The sequence below is a fragment of the Calidris pugnax genome, unplaced genomic scaffold (assembly GCF_001431845.1).
Source record: "Calidris pugnax isolate Ruff unplaced genomic scaffold, ASM143184v1 scaffold25, whole genome shotgun sequence".
In the NCBI taxonomy this organism is placed as follows: Eukaryota; Metazoa; Chordata; class Aves; order Charadriiformes; family Scolopacidae; genus Calidris; species Calidris pugnax.
In genome coordinates this window covers 12,689,402-12,712,676 of record NW_015090805.1, presented here as the reverse complement: position 1 = coordinate 12,712,676, position 23,275 = coordinate 12,689,402, and the positions used below count along the sequence as shown (strand labels likewise).

General features: G+C 35.5%; 1 protein-coding gene across 2 annotated transcripts in view; it reads left to right on the top strand.

Annotated features, from left to right (window-relative positions):
• Window positions 1–23,275, top strand: part of NCAM2 (neural cell adhesion molecule 2) — a 302,812-nt gene that overhangs the window by 188,710 nt on the left and 90,827 nt on the right. For both annotated transcript variants that reach the window (XM_014938236.1, XM_014938237.1), the window contains exons 8-9: window positions 614–759; window positions 17,307–17,457. In XM_014938236.1, coding sequence (XP_014793722.1) covers window positions 614–759; window positions 17,307–17,457 — 297 coding nt within the window. The remainder of the gene's footprint in view (window positions 1–613; window positions 760–17,306; window positions 17,458–23,275) is intronic.

Here is a 23,275-nt window from a genome sequence, read left to right as displayed (position 1 = left end):
CCTCTATCAGGTATACGCATGGCTAGGATTCCTGGAGCCTTCTCTACTCAAGCGTGAATTGCTGTCTAATTTTCAATTTCTTGTCCACCAGGACCCCTGGGCCCTCTCTGCAGAGCTGCTTTACAGCCAATCAGCACCCATCCTACACTGGTGCATTCCTGCCCAAGTCCAAGATCATCATGGAATCATTGAATCTTTGCTTCATACCCAAAGTGCCAGAGAGTAGTGAGAGCTGGCTGGTCCCTAAGGGACAGCAAGCCAGGAGCAAAGCACATGAAGACAGCCATCAGGGCAGGGGCCTCATCAGCCAGGACCCATACCACACCACCTCACTGAGGGAGCAGGCAGCTCTGGGGGTGTCAGCCATGCTGAGCCAGGGGTCCAGGTCATCAGACATACAGAAATGGCCAGAAAAGTTAATTGCTCTTATAGATGGTAACATTGATTAACCTTTTGTTAATCCTAAGTAAAATAAAAAACAAATATGAATGTACTTTAACAATTGAAAACAAACAAACCAAAAACCAAAAACCAAAAAAAAGTTATTTAAACAAGAGATTTTGACATGACATTATTTGTGCAGGTTGAGTAATGTAATTTGTATTTTTAACAGTACAGCCTCAAATAATACAACTTAAAAATGAAACCACATTTGAGAATGGGAAAGCCACCCTCATCTGTGAAGCAGAAGGAGAACCTGTTCCAGAGATTACTTGGAAAAGGGCCACTGATGGAATAACTTTCTCTGAAGGTGACAAGGTAAATCAGCCTTTAATGTCTAAAATATCTAAATATGTATTGTCTGGCAAATCTTTTTGTAAGCAAAAAATTAATTTAGATATAGATTAATTCTAGATTTCTCTGAAATTGGAACAAATTGCTATTTTCAAAGGTAATGAGAGAGATGTGGAGATTCTAAATTTTAAATTAAAACAAACAAACAAAAAAGCAATTAAAGTGCTGAAAGGTAAGACGAAAGGTAATTAATCTCATTAGGCCTAGATTTTTATACATAATCCATGTGGGTTTGAATTTCATCTTGATCATAGTAACTGTGCATAGCCCTTCTTGACTATATTTGAACTCTGTCCAGTATTTCTCAAAATGCTGTAAAGCTTATAGAAATCTGAAATAAAAAATTCTGAATAATTTGGAGTTCTTTATTTCCCATTTCTTTTTTTTTATATTTTTTATATTTTTTTCAGACAGAGCAAGTAACTACAAACTGAGCCTATTTCCCCATTTTGTTCTCCCATTTTAAAGTTTTATTTCAAAAGTAAGTTGAGTAGAGAAAGATTACAGTTTGACAATGAAGAAAGTAAGTTATTGTGGGAACAAGAGCTGTAAATAGATGAAGTGATGAAAGCAAAAGGGAATGGTGTAATGTTATTCCTAACCATGCAGATATCAAGTTGTTTCTGCAGACCTGTTTTTCTTTTTCCTTTTTAGAAATAATTTTCTTTCAGTATTTGAATAAGTATTTTCTTCTTGATTTCCTTAAATAAACTAGAGAACTTCTCTGTGCTGGTTAAAGTATGAGCTACTATCTGTCTGGCTAGCTAATTCAGAATTTTTACTCCAGATAATCAAATAGCAAAATACAGTCTTCTTCCAGATGTTTGCATTAAGCTGTTTCTTAATAAAGCAATTGACAAAATGACGTAGTATCATGCCACTGAGAGAATTAGATAGATACTAAGTCACTCAGTTTATAGGGAATTACTGTAAATTAAGGAATTATGTACTTCCATTATTTGTGTTCTGAAGGAGAATGTCTAGTCTGGTCTGGTTTCTGACGTGATCTTTCTTGGAATTCAAGCAGGTTATGTGAGGCTCTGTCTACAGTTTTCCTGCTCTGTGATTTCCATTTGAGAGCAACATAACAATATTAATATAATTATTTTTTTTCAAATAGTTTTGCATTAAAACAAAGCAGTTCTGTCCTCCTTAATCTTTCAAGTCATTGGTCATCTTTCTGAACCACAAAGACTATGCTTAGTTCAAATGTTACAAATGCAGCCTTTCATTTATGTTTTGAATGTTCCTGAAATAACTTTGTTATATCAGAAATTGAAAATGAAATCTCAGAAACAAGCTAAAAAATGTTGGTGCAACTGAAACCTGAAATTTATCCAGTTATATTACTGTAGCATTTTATGAACTGTGGTTTAACTGAATAATACTGACAACCAAACTAAAACCTATATTCACTTCCTACCAGTGTGCTGACATGCCGTGTGTGGAAGATAAAAAGAATGAGATAAATGCAGTTATATGTTTTCCTTTTGTTGAAAGAACTCTATGTGTATTGCTCATGGGAGAGTTTTTGCTGAATATTAAATAAATGCTCTGAAATACTGTATATGTTCTTGAGCTATAAAATGTGCTGCTGCATTTTCCCTGTAGTCCTCCTTCAGCTCTAGGGTGCCAAATCCTTGGCTTGTGCTTTCCTACCAAATGAGGTGAATAGGGAATAAAACCAGCAGTGATAAAAATTATTGAAAAATTGTTGAATAATACAGCAATGTTTTGAACACAGAAAGAGAAGGAAAAGGTAAATTGAAGAAAATGGTGGTGGAGGAGGAGGGGGGGGTGCAACATAGTCTTAAATTGAAAATATTACTTACATGTGATAACTTTTGAAGTAATATTTTTGCATAAACATAAAAATTGTCATCTACATTCAGTGAATTCATCTTTTGAATTTTTTTACCAGTTTTAAAACTTTGATTTGGTATAGACTGCACTTTATTTAACATTTTTGTTGAATTAAGAATATCTTTAGGGGATTAATTTTTTCTGTAGAAGATGGAAGAACTGCTCTAACTATAATATTAACATGATGATGATGATTAAAAACCACAGAAAGTGTTATTCTTATTTTTAATCATAATTTTACTACTTTTAGCATGTAGCTTCTCAATCACCTTATTCTTGTTTTGCTAAAATGCAAGCATACCTCACGTGGATAAGGAAGAAGGCTTAATGTGAGATTGTTCTTAGCCTGCATAGATTCAAAATGTTTTCTTTAAAGTGATAGATCTTATAACCAGGACATAGGCTTTTCTGAGTTTTGAAATCATTATGTCCAAAAGAATGGAAAATATGCACCAGAGTCATAGATCAAAGAAATAACCCTGCTGGGCGTAAGGAGGATAATATTAATGAGTAAGAGGTCTATAATTATCTCTTAGAAAAATATAGCTTTGATAAAGGATTTTCAGTACATCAGAAGTGCGTATTTGAAAGTTGAAGCCAAGTGAGTTCAAACCAGAAGTGAAGAAGCCTTTTCCTCTCTCCTTTTATCAGTTAGCCTTTGGAATAGTCTACCACACAGAGTGTGGTCCCTCTTTCATTAAGAGTTTGAAATAAAGGGGTCTTTCCCCTTCCTCTGACCTCTCCTGAAAGTTTAAATTGAAAGTTTTCCTGGAGATCGTATTAGAAGACCTCTGTAATCCTTTTATGGCTTTATAACCCATAAATACATGAGAGTGGGTAGGCCTGAGTGGTGAATAAGTACACATGACAGAAGGTGTTTGGCTCACCCTTAAAGATTTAATATGGAAATGGAGGTTTATTGAAAGACCAGAGTTTCATCTGCTGTTTCAGTGTCAAGCCAAAACTCTCTGCTTGGTGCACGTCCTCTGCCTCTGTGCTTCTACTCCCCAACTCCCCAGCATTGCATGTCCTTTCACTAACATGCCAGCCTGGCCATGCTCCTTTCAGCTGTGATTCAAAATGGCATATTCCTACAGGCCTCTGTTCATCCAGCAGACCTGGCTCTTTTCCCAGTAAAAAGAGGAGGGGGGAGAAGAGTTGCTTTTTGTAGAACAGAAGGAAGGATAGTGGTTTGATTTGATTTGTTGTAACACTTATAAAATGGATTGTTGACATGCACATATATCTCACGTACATACTTGAAGGAGAGCATATACTGATTCTCTGATACAAAACCGTCATAGATTCCTGTGCAGATTGCAGAAGTGTGAAGGCAGATTTTCATGCTCTATTTTCCTAGTATCCAATTCTAGCAGAAATATGAAGGCTGACCAATGTAGTTTATAATTATCATTTCAAGCCCTGTTTTGGAATACAAATGACAATAACAGATGGGGCTTGATATGAGACAGTGGCTCCACTGTACGCAGCATGTGTCTAAAGGGACGATCTTTACCCTGAAGAATTTCTGATCTAAACATGTAAAATGAATGGAAGAAGTCAGCGTGGAGAGGTCACAGTCCAGCATCTGATATTCAGTTTTGATAATGCTTCATATGTGGAGTAACTAGTTAACAAAAAAACAAACCAAAACACAAAAAACTAACTTAATTAAAAGAAAGATAATTTGCTACTTGGGTGTTGGATTTAAGATATATGAAATTATACTCTATTTTGTATATATTTGATACTGATTCACCAAATGTCTTTGAAATACTTTACATTATTCTTCTTGTATCCACAAGTAAAAAAAATCTCTGATTTTTGACTTTATAATGAAGACTACAGAGATAGCTTGAGTTCTGCTCCTTCCATCTACTACCATTGCTATAATAATCTGGGTGTCCCTGTGAAATTTCCTATGACATTGTTTCTAAATATTGCAGAACTCAGACCAATAATTAATTTTTTTTCCAAGTTTGATTTCACTTTATATTGGCATGCAAATCATAACTATTTATAGAGTTTTTCATAGTTTCCATGATCAGGCAATAGGCAAAGGTAGAGGATTTGGAGTTTGTTTTGTCTTTTTCTTTGGAAGGTCAACTCTGCTTTTCCCCCAAGCCTCTTAGCTCCACTTCAGCTATTAAAAATGTTAATAAAAAGAATCTGAAATTTTTTGTACTCCATATATATGCTACTGTCACTGCTCAAAAAGAAGCAGTGTTAGTATCAGGGAATTGTATTGCCTTTGGAGACAGTAATGAGAGCTCTGTTACATTCTTGGTTGTCAAGGGTCATCTCTTTATTTGAAGTTAATCACCCAAAAAGAGGAAACGTAGATATATCTAGGGTATTTTAATTGATTCCAGGAGATTTCTTTCTTTCTCTGAGCTGTAAAAATCCCAGTCTTTGTAAATTAATCTCAGGAACTTTTCTCCTTTGAATAGTTGGGAAAGGGACAAGTCTCCTTGCCTTATTGAAGAAAATTGTTACAACCTGTTTCACCGACAAATTGTGTGAACAGCTTCTGCTTACAATATCATAGAATATTTTTGCTGTTGAGCACAGGCCTGCAGGACAGAACAGTTTATGCAGCCAGCTGCAATGGTGCTTGATTATGCAATTGAGACACTTTGCAAACAATTCAATCAGGCATCAAAGATTTTTTTTTTTTATTTTGTTTTTAATCCTAAAATGAATCATGATGGGCTTCATGTGTTAAGGCTATGAACTAGAAGAGTAAAAATATTGTGACTGGAAGGAGAAAGTAAATAAATGGACTTGAGAGTAAGTAGAAAGCAGGAGGGTGACCTTAATGTTAGGTAATTAGTGGTGTTGAAAATATACAGATTTATACCCTGTGACATATGCAAAACATGGAACAAATATGAGCACTGAATAGTGTAGTGTACTCTCACCAGTCATTGGATCCAAAGAAATCCGCATATTTTGGGGGGCTCCTTCATCTTCTCTATGTCATGTTCAGCTATGGTAATACGGAATTGGAACAAAATCGTCAGGTAATTAGAAGGAGCTAAAAGTAGAGCATACTGTTTTGGGAGGTGAAGGTATGTTAGTAGGAAGATTGAAATATCTACATTGACTTGAAGCTTTCCTACTATAATGCTTCCTCAGCTCACCCAGGAAAGCTGCTATTTATTTCTAACTGCATATGATCTTACCCCTCTAAAATCAAAGTCCTTAACTAGCCAAATCACTCATCTGAGTTGCATACACTCCTTTATTAACAGTATCTGCAGTGATGTGTAAAGGAAGCCAAAACTGTACCAGAAATTATTTTGATGTACCACAGCCTCTTCCCCAGTTCAGGCTTGGTTGGTGGTTATATTGACCACTGAATCTCAGGCACATGGACGTAAGGCCCTTAAGATTTGTTCCTCTTTTAAGAGAGAAATTAATGCTTTGTTACCCAGAGTAGACCCAAGTGGCTTTCCATATACACATCCATACACGTATTCATGTTGTGTGGATGACTGTATTAGAATTACCTTAGCTCAGAATTCTTCCATTTCTTCAATTTTTTCCTTTCCGTAAAACTTTAAGGTCAGTTTCCACTGGGACAGAATTATGTAAGCAGAGACAAAGTTGTTGCTTCTTTAAAGATGACAAAAAGCCAAAAAAATGTAAAAATCAATGCCTCTTCTGTAATAAAAGCTTAAGCAACCTAGGGAAAGAAGGTTTATTTAGGATCATGACTAATTTAATCAGTTGTTTAACGTGATACCTAAACTTAAGTACAAAGTTTTTATCCATTCTGTAAATGCATAATCCTATTTCTACCTAATTTATATTTCATACTTAAATATTGCCTCCTTTAATCCATTTGCTTGTGTACTACCTATGCACCAAGTAGATATTTTTGAGTGCTTTCTGTGGCTCATGGTGCTGCATTTACTGGCTGAAATAAAGCCATACAAGCTTGGAAATGGAATTTCTTTCCCTTCCAACATTAGCTTTTTCCATTTAGTCATCAGTGATGATATTGCGTCTGTTACTCTAATGAAGACTGAAATTATCAGGGAGCATTTTATGGACCTGCATTTCCTACAATACCAGTGCTGCTTGGGCTAGAATATGTATTCATTCCTTTCACTACACAAAAGATCATTTCATGAGCTCTGACTAAGTATCAGTTGTATTATCTGCTAACGGTTTAATAACTTTCAAATAGCTGTTACTTCTCTGATGAAATAGAGATTCTGCATTTGATGATACATTAAGTAATACGGCCACACTTTATAGGAGTCATTTGGTAGTTTTCACTGAAGTACTATAGAACATTCTCCAGAGATTTTAGAAATGTTAAGTTCTCTAGATACCATGGAAATTCATAGGAAATAAGTACAATCAATGGCCAACCAGAAGTGGAATGCTGAAAAAATGTAATTTACACTATTAAAACCTGTCAGTAGTTTTTCTGACCTGAAAGACAGATTTAGTTGCCTTATATATTAGGAGAAAATAAGTATCTAGACTTTGGGGAAAATCAGGATGAAAGTTAGGGGCTTGGACTCTACTTTTATTTTTTTGGTTGTTTGAGGGGTTTTTTTGTTGTTGTTTTTGTTTTTTTAACAAATTATCTACAATCTGTATAATAATTAATTCTTAATAATTTATTAATGTCCTTAGTATGCTGTTAAAAAACCACGTTTTCCCATCACATTTTCACTGAACCATTTCCCTGTGTGCATCCGCTCATACTCTCTCTTCCTATTAATGCCAGTTCTCAGATTTCAAACACAGTGAAGTTATGGCAGTTTAACATGACAATACTGATGGACCAGTGTATGTCCATCATTCATGATAATTAGGAGACTCTGCAACTAAACCTAAAGCATAATACAAGACTCTTGTTTCTTTGCACTGGGAAAAGTGAAGACTGTTTGCACCATCCCTTACTGACAGCTTCTGAAATTCAGCAAACGATATTTCTTACGTTTGCTTAACTGGACCATAAATCTGAGCTCTGATTCGTTGTCAAAAGAACTCCCATCTGTGCATGGAGTCAACCTGCATTATTCAAATTTCTAAATGTTGCAATAGCATAAATAATGTTATCAACAATAAGACTTTTTTAGTCTTTCTAGAATTTTCTGCTTGTAGAAATCAAGTAGTAATCTTTACCTTACTGTAAGTGGAACATCTAACATCCTTTGATATATCTTATAGGGAGCTGATAAGTAATGTTACAGCCCTCAGGGCTATATTACTTATTAAAAATTTCTTAAATTAACATAGTGCTCTATAAATGTTCTTATTCTTAAAAAAGTATACAAAAGTGGATATTTTATATAGAAATTTGTATTAAGAATACAGTTTTGTGAATATTTAGATTTCCAAACTGAATAAATACCATTTTACCAGCACATTTCAGAAGTCCCTTTGTAGTTATGGTCTACTGATCAATATATATTTTCTGGTTTAATTTAGAAAACACAACAATAAGCACAGAATCTCATCAGAAACTACACTGGCTTCCTTTAGAGCTTTTAAATGTGTGTGTGTGGCTTAGGGGGGAATAAGCATGTATACTAATTGGAAAAACATAATATTCACTGTATGGAACATGCAACGTTATTTAGACCATAGTTATCAGTGCTTCCTTATCACAGATTCAAAGTGATTTCATTAATATTGAAACTGTAGTAATCACTTTTGACATAGAAATATCACTTTCGTACCCAAAAGCAACATCATAGGCATTTTATATTAAGACCTCTGAGAACTTAGGATTCATGTATATTCTTTAAGGATTCGTGAATTTACAGGTCATTGTGTTTAGCAAATATGCCCTAATTATGTTTAAAAATCTTTACAAATTCTATAAGAAAACGTTCAGATTTCTGTAAACAGATTAGTACTTTTGTCTTTATTACCTTTATCGTAATATTTGTTAAAATTAAATTTTACAGTCGTAAGAAATTACACACACATCATTCACCTTGTAGCAAATGTCATAATATTAAATAACATGTTTGGGTTTTTTCCTCATGAAATATCCTCAGCAAGATGTATTTTTTGGCAATTTTATTGATAACTTTGTTGGATAAGAAGTTGGGAGATAGTAGCTGTACAAAAGAGAAAGAAAAATCTCACCGCTACCATCAGCCTACCAAGAGGCCATTTGGTGCCCACAGGCTCCTCTGCTCCAGCATGGGTCCTTCCTACAGGTTTCAGTTCTTCCAGAACTGCTCCAGCATGCGTCTTTATCACAAGGAAAAGACTGCTCCAGCATGGTCCCCCTGTGGCCCACAGGTCTTCCAGGAGCTTGCTTCGGAGTGCGCTCTTCATGGGCTGCAGCTTTCTTCAAGGCATGTCCATGTGCTGTGGTGTGGGGTCTTATGTGGGCTGCAGTGTTGATATCCACTCCACCGTGGACCTCCATGGGCTGCAGGGGAGACAACCTGCTTCACCATGATCTTCTCCATGGCCTCTAGGATAATCTCTGCTCAGGTGCCTGGAGCACCTCCTGCCTCTCCTCCTTCTCCCATCTTGGTGTTCTCAGGGCTGTTTCTTACACTTTTTTCGTCACTCCTCTTTTTCCTCTCCCTCCTTCCTCCCCCAGCAACTGATTATCTTCCTCCAGGTGTCACTCTCCCCTCCCTGTTTTCCTGCGTACCTGAGAATCCTAGAGCTGGGACTGATTTTTTAGCTGTCATTAATTTATTCACGTGGTCTTTTCAGTTTATGTGTTGTTACAGATCTGTTGCTTCAGCAATGTGCTCTGCATAGCTTCTGGTAATTTAATAATATACATACTCCTTGAGTTTTCAACTTGTGCAGCTGAGTAGGAAATGCTGTAAGCCAACTGAAAATAAGCCATAAAATGGTTCTAGGGTTTTCTTTCTTGGTGATACTTTCTCTAGCAGAATGACACATGTTTTTTAGTGCCTGCCGTGTTGCAATGTCTGCTTTCCAACTTGTTTCAAACTCTAGTAGCAGCACATTTTTCCGTAATAGTTTCCACCCAATATGACTGATATGTTCAGCATAATCTTTTATTTATATCCGTGCATATAAATAAATTTAGAAATGTAAATAGAGAAACTGTATTGGATTATACTGTTTAAAGAAAATAACTTGAAAACAAATATTTCTATGCCCCCTTTCAGATATGTCCACATTAGCACATTTTCTCAATTTTGCTTGCTACTGCAATAATTTCCTGTTGTTTATTCAGTTGCAAGAAGCCCTACAGAATTATCTTCCTTTGTGAGCAAAGACTTTTTGATCTGTGAGATCTGAATCTGTGTCCTCCTGCAGACAATTCCCCTGTTCCTCATGACTCAAGTTATGCATTTCTGGCTTTCTGTCCCTTTCCTTCCCCTAAGGAAGCCTTGTTGCTTATATATCCCCCTGTAGGGCTCCACCTCATGCCAGTTTCCAGACAGACTTCCTATCTGCTGTCTAGCCATAGTCATTTTAATACAATATATGTCATTTTTTACAGAAAAATGGAAAGAGAAAGAAAACTACTGAACAAACCAGTAAGATAAACTTACTGGTGAAACTTACGTGATCCTTTTTTTGTTTGGTTTTTTTTTTCCTTCCCCAAAGAAAGCAGACCTTGTGCTGCTCTGTATGGCCTGTTCTGTGGTATATATCTGCATACCTTCACCACATCGGTTATTCCTGTAACTAAATAAAGCTAAACTGTGTCATGGTTTGAACCTAAATTCTATGAAAATGAAATTAATGGATATACAAATTCATTAAGCTTAGTTTAAGATTTTGGGAATAGTTGTCAGTTTAAAGGTTATGTTATATTCTTATAGAAGAGTTTTGTGAGCGAGAGGGGCATATAACCTGCATTTACATAAGAATTTGTTATGGGTCCAAGTAATGTTTCATCAGTTTAAACAAAATAAAACAAACATTGATTCTTAGTCCAACTACAATGATACAAAAGCTTTAATCCAAGTTAACTAAGTTATACAGGGAAAAAAATAATATTGCAGTTAAAATTGTTATATAAAAGCTTCCTAGTTTTCTTTTCATTGTTATAGCCACCCTTCCAGTAGTCTTATGAGTCCTGAGGATGACAGTGCTTATTTTTCTTGGAAATAATTTTCCTCTGTCCATTTTGTACTGCAGTCTGCTTACATGCTTTGTCTTCTTGGGTTTCCAGCTACAGGTTGTTTTGTTTTGGGGTTTTTTTTACTGTTTTCGCCTGTTAGTTATTAAAGTTACAGAACTGCCTCCTCCAGTCCCAATTTAGATAAAGAGCTAACGTTTGTTTGTTAGATTTTTGCCATACACGGTCCTTAGCACAGAGCTAAGCAGAAACAAATCTGGGTAGTTACCTGGTGACAAGGTACTTGCAATCTTAAAGCAAACTGAAATCACCTCAGACCAAGGCAACCCCTTGCAAGTCCCAAGCCTTTACTAGCAATAGGAGAAACGTATTACTGGGCTACAATTCCTGCCTGAAGGAAAGCTGGGATCCTAGTGCTTGATGTTTCCCTGTTCTTTCACAGTTTTGTAAATCATTCTGTATGGGCAGTTGGTTTGGTGTAGTGCAGCGCTATAGTTTCATTCACTGTACTAGTTAGTTATTTCTACAGCTGAAGTGATATTTACTTCAGATTTGAACTGAGCCAAACATAAACAGGACCAGGTTGAAGTTCCTAGTCAGAATAACCATACTTGTTGCTAGTGATGCTGTATATATTTAACAGTGATTATTCTTGTTCAGATACGCAGAGGTTGAGTAGTCACTGGAGAATAAAGTATGGCAAATCACTGTTAGTGTGAGCAGTCCTAGATCCCATATTGTATGTGTTTGGAGACCTATGCTTATGCTAGCTTTCCCTTGCTCATCCTTTGCAGGAAGACCTTGAGACTTAAATTCAAACTGGTTACAAATGCTTCGCAACCATTTAAAAGATTTACAAAGCTGGGTTATAATCACCTGTGTCTCATTCTCGTTTATCCAAAGAATCAAGTTACAATAAGATTTGATTGTCTAAAGTAAAGTTACAGGATGTAACTGTATAGTAAAATCATTATTTTCAATGGTTGTTTTGCATGAGGTCTGTACTGAGTAAGAATTCCTGAGAATTTTCCTGGTCTGAATCCATCTGAGTCGCCCATGTTAATGACATCATAGTAGTATTGGAGTAGATTCAGATCAGCAAAATTCTTAGGATTAGAACCATTAAATTCAGTATTTATGAGTGAATCAGAATTTCTGCAATGTGATGTAATTATTACAGCTGTAATATTTCTGTTATAAACACCCGTTTGCGGTTACTATTATTATTTTTTAAGGTCAATGCTAATGCTTGTTTTCCTCTACAGGCTTTTTTTCATATGATGCTAATACTTTTGCCATCAATAACCATCAACCATTTCTTTCTTGTGATTTGCATCTTTAGCAGAAGTCATCTTGAATGGCTGATCATCATATTTTCTCTCTTTATTATTTTTCTTTCATTCTCTTTTGTGAGTAAAAACCAATCAAGGAAAGAAGTTTAGGTTTCTGTTTCATGTCTTAGTAAGTGGTTTTGGTGTATTGGATATGCCATGTCATCTCATTACATTGCAAGTTTGAAAGAAATGCCAGCATGAATTAATCAAATATCAGTTCATAATTTCTAAAAGTTATATGAAGCTTTCAAGAATACATTTTTCCTGAGACTGTACATGCTGTTTACAACCTGCATAGAACCCACTACTATTTCCAATCTGAATTCTGTAAAAGTAACTGATGTGTCTGCAGATGAACAGAAAATCGAAACAACGATATTTTTTTTTCTTCAAGATAGCTTTTTGTGACTTCTCTGGTGTTATATTATAGAACTACAAACAATAGGTTCTTCAATAATTTCTTCCTTGTGGAAAAAAAAATCCTAACAAATTCAGGAATTTGCAGCGTGCTGACTTATATATTTAATGAGCTGCAGTTCTAAAAGAATCACAAGGTCTGCTATAAAAGTCACTGAAGTTCAAGACACTGCTATAGAATTATTCTGATTCACTGGACATTAAGGCATATGCACGTAGCAATACTCTGGAATTTTCTGCTGTCTCCAACAGGTGCATGGATAGAATACATTTACCTGAAGAGAATGGGAAATATTGTGAATATACCATCCATAATCCAGAAGGGAGCTTCCATCAGCTTCTACACGATGATGGCTGTTGTGACTAACAGCCCTTTCTCATCATCAAAGGTAGATTTTCAGACTAGGAATTGCTGGTCACTTAAATTTAATAGACTTCTGGAATTTTCTCATCATTTAGTATCAGTATGTCAGGTTGCAGAAGTTCTTATCTTTTATGCTACTTCAAGGAACAGTTTCATGAGCAATTACGATCTGCTTAAATCTCACATATAAGAAACGCCAGCCTGAAGTATGTGATCTGAAGTTTTCCTCTCGTGTGGGTATCAACACAATCCAAAATCAGAAAGCTTCCTAAAAAAGTTGTTATTCATGAAATTCCAAAGATGATTCTGTTAATCAGTATTTGTTTTCTCCTTGAAAAGTCAGTGATGCATACTCACAATATGACCAAGACAACATAATTAGTTGGCTGTTTTTAACAATTTGATCTGAAGAAGGAAGAGCTAGTAAAATTAAAGCAGGTTCTTTTTTCTTTTTTTTTTCCCCTCCTTCCTCCCCCTTTCCCAAATGTGAGGATCTTCTACCATGTACCTCTGCAGCAGCTCCTTCGGAGGAACTTGAAAAAGTCCTACAGATTTTACTCAAGTCATACATTCTCAAAAGGATTGTTCTTGAGTACGTTGTACAGTGTTTTACAAAAGAAACAACACTCTTAATTCTAAGACACTGTTTCTTCATCTTTTCTGTTGTCAACACATTCAATGCACGTCCAAAAGAGCACTAACGTACACAAGGTGTCAGGAGACATGTTTGTTAAATATCTGACAGGCAAAATTGACCTGCAGTGTGTACCTATGGACAGTAATGGCACTTTGATCACAAAAAAAAAGCATTATGTGTTAAAATAAAAACAAATAACGGTATTTCAACTTGACTGGATTTTAAATGGAGGAATTTTTTGCTTGCGGTCTTGCACTTGGACTTCAAGGGAGGAAGGAGTGCTTTGTCAGCCAAATGGTAAACTCTGTAGGAGGGAAGATAATCAACACAAAGTCACAGCTGCTCTAACCATTCAAGAAATATTATCAAAATCCAGCTACAAAGAAGTTACCAATTTCTGCATCTGTTCTCACCTTCCACTCTTGCTTTCAGCCAACTCAAAATGCACATTTTGGCAGCCATACAGCTTCATCTCATTTGGTGCTACAGTTCCTCAGAGGGAGTTGCATAAATGGTTGATAAATCAAACTCAACCAATAATCACGCTATCCACCTCTCCTCAAGTACAGCTTTCTACAATTGGAAAAGGATGACAATTTCTAAGCATCATAATCAGCTAATTCTCCCCTTCTGAGAAATTACACTTTTTGAACTACAATGGCAATGGAATTGTGCAGATTGAACGCTCCATGGTGCCTGAATAAGTTATTCTGTCCCAGAAGCGGTTATTTCTCTTTGTGGATGTTGTACTTTTATCACATCCCTGTTCTCCCTAGCAATCATACCCTGAAAACTGCATACCTCCTCTGCATGTGAAACCCTTGAAATACAGTTATCATCATTATGGTACTGCATTGGGACCTCTGGAATATGGTTTTGGAGCTGTGCATCAATCAGTCAGGTCAGCATCAGCCAGGCAGGACTTCGGGAATATTCACGTGTAGAACTACAAATCATGTGAGAAGTTTGGGAAACAAAAGCATGACAGAAAAAGTCAGGTAGTAGAACAGTATATATAGCACAATAAGAATTTTACCAAAATAAGGAAAATATGTATTTACTTTTATGGAACCTGTGGAATTAATCTCAAGTGATGAGATAACTCCTGGTTTATGATTACTGTAGAATTCATTTAAGTTAAACTAAATATTCTGAATAAGAATATGGCAATTGCAGAAAGTTCTCACTCTGTGGTGTTTGGGGTGTAACCTCTTGTAAACATGCTTGCTCACTAATATTTCTAAAGAAATATCTGTATAGAACTGTGTTGACCATTATGTTTTCAGACCTCACTGATTATGCGTGCTCCACAGTGAAACAGAGTAATTCTCTGAATGAATAGAATTCATAAGCATTGAACCACAGAGACTCTTCTGGTTGTTGAGGTTTTTATTTTGTCTATTTTTTATACTCTTTATTAATACTAAGAAATAAAAATGTGTGGACTTATTCAATCTAGCAGAAAACACCATAGTACATATATTTCATCTCTCCCACTATAACATTTGAAAGAGAAGAAAAGAATATTCCAATTTAGTAGGTGTCCATTGTTATTTCAGACAGACTTGAGAGTTACTGACGTTATAAATTTATAGAGATTATATCTATATTTTGATTTGTCACCAGCAGCAGCTCCAGTGCTTTTTTTCCTGCTGGGGATTTCTACTCAGGACCACTGGGCAGGTGCAGTGTACTTCATGTTCCCATGTGTGGTGCCTCTTCCTCTTCTTGTTTTGGTGGGTTACAATGCCAGACATGGTGCTAACATGTGCTCTCCATACTTAGTGCAGGAAAGAAATAAGACCCAGAAAGTTTTTACCAAGGATTATAAAGTTCTGGTGGTTGCAGACTCCAAGGTTAGGGCTGTCCCTGTTTGACACTGTGTGTTTACTGTTCAAAGTTAGATATGACTGACCTTACGCACCAGTATGAATGCAGACTTCTGCTTTGTTGGTATATTCTAATTTTGATAATGCCCTTTCCAAGAATGAGAACATATAACTAGCATGGTTTCAATTTTTGCTTCAGGTAACACGGCATATTAAATTTTTGTCCCAGCTTCCTCATTGCTCTTTGTCGTAGTCAACTTCTGTGTCTCTGCTGTGATCCCAATGCAAGTTCATAGCTGTGCTTCAGCATGACTGCTCTGTTATTGTAGTTTTTGTGTCATAGTATATTCTTGACTTAGTTAACCAGATCTCTCTTAACTGATTTATACCATAGAACAATATGTTGCAGCCACACTAGAATTTTTGAAGTCCTTGTGAAAATTCGTCACACTGTCTAGCATTTTTCATTTCACATGTTAATCTCCAGCATATTCCAACATGACATTCAATACTGTACTATGTTTACTAGTAACTTTCTTTTATTAGATGTATAATGAAAATACAATTTTCAGTGTTAGAAAGGATATGAGAGATAAGTAGATGGTCCTAGATACTGATTTTTACCAATCCAGAGGGGGTTAGGTTCAATGTTGCATTAGAATTCCCTAACTTTAATTTATGTACCTATGCTGTGAGGTTTTCACAGGAAAAAAAAAATTAGTGTTCTTGGATTCTCATATGGGATCAGAATACCTTTTTTTCCATAGTAATTATGATATACAGAATGTTTTATATAACTGGTTTATGTCAAATATTTTAAGATCAAAATTGTGTGTCTTTTTCATATATTTAGTAAAGAAACAATTGTACAAATTTAAAAGCTCAATGACTTAAATATTAGCTGCCACTCGGTGAATATTTAGTGTAAAAAGCAGTAAACTTGAGCGTATGTATTTATAGGATTGGACAATGAAGTAAGTTTCAAGTTTAAATGTGACAGAGTGAAGTAGTTACTGGTTATCCCTCCCTTTCCCACCTTCCTCAATAATGAAAGTAGTGAATATCAGTATTTTTAATGAGCTTTCTTTTTTTTCCCCTCAAATGAAAAAAGTGAAACAATGAATAAAGCAAGTTTCCCAAAGCTACAATACATGTAAAGAGCAGAACCAGATTAAAAATAACTTCTTTTTCCTCAGGTATACTACTCCATGAAGGCTGAAGTGTCAAGCAGTGGAATTTTTGATGTTTTATTTATTTTTCCCTAATATTTTATATTCTTGAAATTCAAATAGTTTTTGGGGAGTGGGTGGGGAGGTGTTACGGAAAAAGGTTTTTATGAAGTTGCTAAATATAAAATTTATGTTCTAGAAAATCAGAAGCCAGCATTGGTTTTTCTCCCTTGCCTTTTCCATGCAATGATGTGGAAATTAAACCCTGAAATTCCAGATGTAGTTATGGATCATGTTTTTTAACATTTATGAGGTTCTGACATGAAAATGTGAATAGTGAAAATAAAGCTCTGACTGGATTTGTGCTTTGGTTATTGTTTGGGGGGATATTTCTATTCAGTTTCACAGTTACGTTTTTAAGTTACGTGACAAGAAAGATAATGCTAACTATAATCTACAATACTATGATTTTACATGTAAGTGTTTTCATTAACTGCAGCATGATAACAAAAGGAGCGGGATCATAAACAGATTTTGAATATGCAGTTCATTATTCCAGTCATAAGTGGATACATTTTGTGTTTTACCTTGACAATGTTCCTTTAAGCATGTACTTATTCCCTTGATTATAGTGCCTAGAGATAGAACATCTTTTTCTATATTATTTTTAATTTATTTGACAAATTTAGAAATTGCTTAGCTGTCAGTAATAACTTCACCATAGGTGAAGAGGTGCTTTCAGCCATACTTATCAATGGTGTTTAATATATACAACATAGATAAATATACATACATATATATATATAAAACCTTTCTTTTTCCTGAATCAATGTAAACAGAGCCCAGATGGCCGTATAGAAGTCAAAGGGCAGCATGGAAAATCGTCACTGCATATTAAAGATGTGAAGTTGTCAGATTCAGGGAGATATGACTGTGAAGCTGCAAGTAGAATTGGTGGGCACCAAAAGAGCATGTACCTTGATATTGAATGTAAGTTCTAATATTTTGTTTTCTCTTTCAAATATGTTTTAAAAGAAAAAAAAAGAAAGTACATTCTTAATGGAAGGTCAGTTTTTCCTGGTAATTCATGTTTAAACTTTAATAATTTATAAGCATGTCGTTCTGTAGTTAGTAATACTGAATTCTGTGGAGGAATCCTGTTTTTTCTGAAGTTGACAAGACCCTTGACAGTGATTTAAGCATGGCAGGATTTCATCTGAGATCGTATTCCAGTGGTATTGCCCACGTACTTAAGGCTAAGATTAATAACTTCGAATCTTCAGGGTACTGGAGACTGCTGTGGGTGGAAAGTATTCAGTGCAATAAGGTAAGGATTGATTTGAGGAAAAGCTCGGTCTTGAGCTTAACCTTCCAAGTTTCAGCGGTCTTCTGGTTTTTTCCTAGTTCTCTGTTTTACTAATCCCTAACAAGTCTCTAGTCCTTCTTATAACCCTCCCTGGAGTTCACAAGTTTGTGACAATCTCTTTTATTTAGGCTGCTTTATGGACAGGCTGCTTATTCAAAGCTCTTGAATTTTATCCAGGAGAAAAGGAGATTATTTTTGCTTAGAGAAGAGTCTGATATAGAAGCCAGTCAGAGGATAGAAATTTGAAACATAAAAAAAATTGTTGGAAAAATGTTGCTTCAAACTGTTCTTCAAATTCATTAAGCAAAGGTCTTCAAAAAATGAAACCAAACAAAAAATCCTGCTTTTATATTTCATCATTGTTCTATTTTGCTAGAGATTTTCTAGGTACATTTGTTCTACATTTGCAATATAGCTTGAGTGAGCCTGTTTGAGATTAAGACTCTGAACAGAAAAAGTCTTTCCAGTAGGAAAATAGAAGTTGGAATAGGATTTGTGGCACAGAAGGATAAGTAGCAGTTACAAACCATCAACTGAGTGATTTCCTGAAGAGTTCTGAAGTGTCTTCAATGTATGGGTGTGTGTTCCATCTTTTTGGCAGGCAAGCAATGCATTATGATGTAGGAAATAAATCTGAAAGGAAAATGATAAATGGTCAAAGTTGTAATTGGATGTTAGGAATGGAGAGATTTTCCAGCCCAGAAGACCTAAGAAATAAATACAATATTTATTAGTAGCTGTAACATAGCTATTCTCCAACAAATAGACATATGCGGGGACATATTTTAATTTTCACTTCATTTATTTTGATTTTCTTCTCTTCAAAATTGGTTTTGAGAAGAATTTTTTCAGGCTCGCTCTTTCAATAATCACTAGTGAGCCATTTTAGCAGAATTTTTATTATTTTTTATAATATTATAGTATAAACCTCAATAACTATTTTCAAATATATAAATAGAAATAAATAAGCAAGACTTAATTGTTTATATTGTTCCACAGTTCCTAGATAGGACTGATCATTGCACCTATGCCATTCTGTCAGTTAATAACAAAATCACAGAACTTTTCTTTATATGTTTTAATATATTTGACAGTTTGTGTAGTCAGGAGAGGAGCATGCTCCCATCACATCCTTAAATGTCAGTGCAGTTAAACAGGCCTAATGGAGACACAGTGCCCTGGTGTCACTGTCTCATCCTTTTACTTACTGACCCCTATCAGAGACTTAAACTGACAGTAGGATTGCACAGTTTTTGTACTTTATCCTTGTTCTCTGTTGGGGTTGCTTTTGATAATAAGAGCAATTCTCAGGACAGAAAGAGATTATCAGGTTTGATACCAATTGGGCATAGTTAACCCTGCCTTTTATCTGAAGTAAATGCTAGACAGACATGAATTGTATGGAACCCAGAGACATTTATTAGGATTTCTTCCTACAAAGTCATCTTTTAATTTAGTTATGTTTAGTTTTCCTTATATTAAGTATGAAAAATAACTCAAAATTCCATGAAAAAGGTACCATTATAAATATTATTTTCTAATGGATTTCATTACTTTGCAAAATTTGATTACACATATGAAGTCTAGTGTGTGTTGGATAACAATTATAATTATGATAATAATTATAATAACAAAGTAACTGATTGAAAGTTCCTGTGTGATGGCATAAATGATGTATACTTGGTATTGGGTATTAAGATGTGTCTATAGTGATTGTCTATATATTTATCATAAAGAAATAGCTATTTCTTTTGAAATAAAAACCATGAGAGAAATAGACAGATGAAACAGGAGATACTTTAAGATGAAGTTTTCAGAAGGGCCTGAGGAAGTTAAATGTACAAATGCCAGTGAATTACAACTTGATTTTCACATATCGAGTGCCTTTGAAAGTTACAGTTTTCCTGTGCAGATGTTTACACTACTGTATGGTATATTTTGTCTTTTTAGCTGAGATATAATTCTGAAAAATATATGCTAGGGATATAAAGGAATCTTAAAAAGCACAAAGCAGGCCTGGCCAAAAGAAGAAAAATTGTGATGGGAAAATACATTATTTTTTGGGTTCTAAAAATCATTCATAGAATCGTAGAACAAAATCATAGAATTGCCTAGATTGGAAGGAACCTTTCAGATTATCTAGTTCAACTGTCGACCTCACACTGACAAAAACCATCACTAAACCATGTCTCAAAGCACTATTACCCGTATTTTAAATACTTCCAGGGATGTTGACTCAGCCACTTCCCTGGGCAGCCTGTTCCAATGCTTAATAATTCTTTTGGTGTAAAAATTTTTCCTAATATCCAATCTAAACCTCCCTGTGCAACTTGAGCCAATTTCATTTTATCCTATTACCTGTTCCTGGGAGAAGAGACTGACCCCCCACCTCTCTACAACCTCCTTTCAGGTAGTTGTAGAGAGCAATAAGGTCTCCCCTCAGCCTCCTTTTCTCCAGGATAAACAACCCCAGCTCCCTCAGCTTCTCCTTGTTCTCCAGACCCCTCACTGGCTTCATTGCCCTTCTCTGGACACACTCCAGCACCTCAATGTCTATTTTGTAGACCAAACCTGGACACAGTGCTGAGTACAGGGGGACAATCACTCCCCTAGTCCTACTCATCACACTGTTCCTGACAGGCCATGATGCTGTTGGCCTTCTTGGCCACCTGGGCACACTGCTGGCTCAAATTCAAGTGGCTGTCGACCAACTGCTGGGCAGCTTTCCAGCCACTCATTCCCAAGTCTATAGCACTGCGTGGGGTTGTTGTGACCCAAGTGCAGGACCCACATTTGGCCTTGTTGAACCTCATACCATTGGCCTCAGCCCATTGATCCAGCCTGTCCAGATCCCTCTGCAAAGCCTTTATACCACCCTCAAGCAGGTTGACACTCCCACCTAACTTGATGTCATCTGCAAACTTACTGAGGGTGCACTCAATCCCCTCATCCTGATCACTGATAAGTATATTAAAGAGGAGTGGCCCCAGTACCAAGCACTGGGGAACACCATTTGTGACCAGCCGCCAGCTAGATTTAACTTCATTCACCACCACTCTCTGGCCCCAGCTCTCCAGTCAGTTTTTTACCCAGCAAGGAATACTCCTGTCCAAACCATGGGCATCCAGTTTCTCCAGTACAATACTGTGGAAAACCGTATCAAAGGCCTTACTAAAGTACAGGTAAACTACAATGATTAGCATTAGAGAATGAAAAATCATAATTTTGACATGTTCGATATGCTGAACTGGATCATCTTTCTTCATAGTAGTATTCTTATTTAGGATGCACTGATGGCATTACTTAAGTTGGAAAGGATTCAAACAAGCCAGTAATAATCAACAGTCTATGATTCTTAAAACTTACTCTCTATTTGCCCTTAAAGTTTTCCTTTCATTGTGTTCAAACTGTCATTATCACAGCAAGAAGTATTCACAACACATAATTGAGTACTTGTAGGTGCACACACTGTGTAAGAGGCTGCTCTCTCCTATTGCTCTGTATCACCAGGTGTGAATTCCTTGGAAAATACTCCTGTTAATGGAAAGAAATGTATTAAGCCATGTTCTTTGGAAGTCTCTGTTTTTCCATATACTGCCTGGGAAACATCCTAACGTACAGTCTTTTGTACTCTATTTCAGTTAAAACTCCTGAGTTTCAATATTGATATTGCAGTTATTAGATGTGTTGGGTGGTCCCAAAATGCCCACTTTCTCACTGTACACAAAGATTAGTGTTTTGGAATATAATCAACCATTGCAATCATATTGCATTCAGTAATGTATGAGATCAGCTACATGAGTGGTTGACATTTAAAAAAAAAATGCACATTTAAATAATTTAAAATGTCTTCCAAAATGAGATGTTTTTCTTATTACTGGTTTTCATCCAATTCTGAATTTTGCAGTTACATTCCTTACTAGTTAAGTACCAACATTCAGTGCTACCAGAAGAAAATTGTGTAGCATGTGCTATTTAATTTTATATCTTTGAAAACATATAAGGCATTACTAAAAAGCAGGTTGAACAAGTTGAGCTACAAATTCTATTCATCTTCAAGGAAGCAAGGCTTTGAATCAGTGAAAAGAATTCTACTGTGTGCAGAATATCGCAGATGTTGTGACTAATGTCACAAATGTTTCATCTACCTACTGCTGTCATAAATTATAGTAAATGCAGGCAGTTCATGCTTTGGATTTGGTTTCTGTTAGAAGAAATCAGTGTATCAACATCCTGCCACTACTCGCAGAATTGCAGAATGGTTGAGGTTAGAAGGGGTTGCCTCTTGTCCTATTACTGGACAGCACTGAAAAGAGCCTGGCTCCATCTTAATTATAACCTCCCTTTAATTAAGATATTAGTCATGGGGGCCCAACCCTATCTTGTTATCACAGCCAGGAAACAAAACTAATACACACAGTCATATGACCTAAGAAAGAGATAGATGACAGGAAAAACAATCAAGAGAAACAAAGCGTTGAAATATAATTTTGCATCTTTTCTATTAAAATACTATTGGTTTTAGTTACATTTCTTCTTGCCAAATTTATAGCTTAAAATGAGAAAGCAAAGATGGAAAAGGTCAATCTTTAGTATCATGAAATACATGCATAATTTTGACATGGCTTTGGAGCTCATGAGCGTCAGTTGTAAAATTTAAAAGTGTCCGTCTTTGACTTGTGCACTTGCACAGAAGCAAATTTGGATGCCATTGCAGTGACTTAAAGGGGATAAGAATGTTGAATTCTGAGCAAAATATGAGGTTTATTGCATGGAGTCACTTTGCAATAACCATTTCACCAAAACTACTTCCTGTACTGAAGCAGAGATGAATGAGTCTTTGTTGTATTTTCTAGATGTTGCAACAATAAATGTGGCAAAGTGGCTAAAATTATACTTTATTCATCTGTATAGTAAATCTACCTATTATTTAGACCAAAATGCTTTAATCATACTTGAGAACAGAAATTCCATCTTAAAAGCTTTTGGCCTATATATGTTGATGACTTGTTAAAATGTGATATTCATGTTGGGAATTTCTAGAAATATTTACCAAATAGAGCTCTTTACTGCATGTTTCTGTTGACCTTGCAATGAGCTTGATGGAATTTTAAGTAGATTTTTATTAACATGTTGGCTTTTCTTTAAATCAAAAAATAAAATTTTGAATTAATATTCGAATAAAACATTAATAAAATATTTTAGGTTTTATTCTGTTTCTCTTCTAATAATTTAATTATTTTATGACTGATGACTTTTATGAAAATGACTGATAGATACATGCTGCATTTTCTTTTAAACATCCCTTTTGACAATTTTAGCTTATTTTACTTATCTGTAATTTTTTTATAATTTTTTATAATTTTAGACAGGTTTATCCATTCACAACAGATATTTCTATGAAGCTAATGTTTCTTGGTTGGTTTTTTTTTTTTTTTTTTT